Raw genomic sequence first — 2265 nt, 5'->3', positions numbered from 1 at the left:
TCGGCCTCCCAAAGTGCTGGGATTACAGGCGTGAGCCACCGTGCCCCGCCTTGTTTTCTAAATATATAAAGTCAGAAATAAACCCAAGGAACGAGCATATATGAGACGGATTCTTGCTCTGTCACCAGGCTGGAGTGCAATGGCACGATCTCGGCTCACTGCAACCTCCGCCCCCTGGGTTTAAGTGATTCTCCTGCCTCAGTCTCCCGAGTAGCTTCCACTACCAGCGCGCACCACCACGCCCGCTAATTTTTGTACTTTTAGTAGAGACGGGGTTTCCCCGTTGGCCAGGATAGTCTCGATCTCTAGACCTCGTGATCCGCCCGCCTTGGCCTCCTAAAGCGCTGCGATTACAGGCGTGAGCCACCGTGCCCGGCCCTAACGACCATATATTAATGTTGTAATTATATGTGTGTGTGGTTTTGTTTTCTATGTAAAGTCAGAAGACAGTGTATGTGTGTGTGTATTTGTGTGTGTGTGGTTTTGTTTGTTTTCTAAATATATAAAGTCAGAAATAAACCCAGGTAACCCAGCCGCCTGGGCAAGGTGGTATCTGGCCCGCCCCATTCCAGCCTGAACTCCGCCCACCGCGATCCGGAAGCCCCGCGCTCAGTAGGTTGCAGGAAAAACTCGGAGCTGAACACCCGGCCGGACCCCGGCCGCTGAGCTCCGGAGCCTGCGCAGAAGGCGTCGGAGGCGCATGCTCTGTAGCGGTCTCTGCAGCCAGCATTGGCGCCCGCGCGGGCCTTTGAGCCCCGCCCGCAGAGCCCCTCCAGCAAAGCCCCACCCCGGTGCGCGGGCATGGCGGCCAGCCTGTGGATGGGCGACGTGAGTGAGGGTAGTAGTCCGGGGTCTGAGGACGAGGAAGCATCTTGGTTTCGCGAGGGAGGAAGTGGCTGAGGAGGAGGGGACTTGGGATCCCAAAAAGGGGAGACGTGTGACCGGGTTCTTTTTGGTGACACAGAAGCGGATTCCAGCATCTAAGTGAAAAAGCTGAGTCCGTGAGGCTAGGGGTCCTGGGGCCCTACCTGGGTTCCTGGGAGGGAAAGGTGGTGCTTTGGGGACATAGAATGGGAGGAATCGAAGGACTGAGGCGCGCTGTTCTAGGACCGGAGGAGTGGGGTTTCTAGGTCCAAGGGGAGGCTCCCTAAAGGGGGGCAAGCTTGAACCAAAGGAGCTGGGGTTCAGGCCGCTCAGCGGAGGCGAACCTCGCCCCTCGCTCCCCCAGCGGCGCGTAGCCAGCCCTGGGCTGACGGAGAGGGGCTCTGGAACCCGGAGTGGGAAGCCCGGCTGCCAGCCTGAGCCGCTGCGCTCTTGTTTTTACGCAGCTGGAACCCTACATGGATGAGAACTTCATCTCCAGAGCCTTTGCCACCATGGGGGAGACGGTAATGAGCGTCAAAATTATCCGAAACCGCCTCACTGGGTAAGTCTCATCTCAGGTCTCTCTTAATACATCTCGTTGCAGCTGTCATGTATGAGAATGTAAACATCGTAGTCATGGCTTCTCACTAACCCTAGTGATAGTCACTGTAAAATTATAACGGATAACATTTTGAGGTCCTAATGAGTGGAAGGATAGCATGTAGCTTGAGGGCAGGACTTGCCAGGCGTGGTGGGTCACACCGTAATCCCAGCACTTTGGGAGGCTGAGGTCAGGAGTTTGAGACAAGCCTGGCCAACATGGTGAAACCCTGTCTCTACTAAAAATACAAAAATTAGCTGGGTATGGTGACAGGCACCTGTAATCCCAGGTACCGGGGAGGCTGAGGCATGAGAATCGCTTGAACAAGGGAGGCGGAGGTTGCAGTGAGCCGAGATTGTGCCACTGTATTCCAGCCTGGGTAAGAAGAGGAAAACTGTCTCAAAAAAAACAAAAAACAAAAGGCAGGACTCAAGCCAGACTGGGTTTGAAAACTATTTCTACTGTATCATCTTGGGTAAGTTACTTAACTGCTCTGTCTCATTCGCTTTGAGTATAAAAATGGAAATAATTACAGCACATATCTCCTAGAGTTATGGTGAGGATTAAATGAGTTAATTCACATTCATCATTAGGACAGTGTCAGGGCCGGGCGCGGTGGCTCAAGCCTGTAATCCCAGCACTTTGGGAGGCCGAGACGGGCGTATCACAAGGTCAGGAGATCGAGACCATCCTGGCTAACACAGTGAAACCCCGTCTCTACTAAAATACAAAAAACTAGCCGGGCGAGATGGCGGGCGCCTGTAGTCCCAGCTACTCGGGAGGCTGAGGCAGGAGAATGG

General features: G+C 54.2%; 1 protein-coding gene across 1 annotated transcript in view; it reads left to right on the top strand.

The window, feature by feature from the left end:
- Positions 1-702: 702 nt before the first annotated feature.
- Positions 703-2265, top strand: part of TRNAU1AP (tRNA selenocysteine 1 associated protein 1) — a 20366-nt gene continuing 18803 nt past the window's right edge. The window contains exons 1-2 of the mRNA XM_011955666.1: positions 703-828; positions 1329-1428. Of these exons, the coding sequence (XP_011811056.1) occupies positions 802-828; positions 1329-1428 (127 nt within the window). The 5' untranslated portion in view covers positions 703-801. The remainder of the gene's footprint in view (positions 829-1328; positions 1429-2265) is intronic.

Source organism: Colobus angolensis, unplaced genomic scaffold (genome assembly GCF_000951035.1).
Source record: "Colobus angolensis palliatus isolate OR3802 unplaced genomic scaffold, Cang.pa_1.0 Scaffold4, whole genome shotgun sequence".
NCBI classification, from domain to species: Eukaryota; Metazoa; Chordata; class Mammalia; order Primates; family Cercopithecidae; genus Colobus; species Colobus angolensis.
This window is presented reverse-complemented; position numbering and strand designations above follow the sequence as displayed.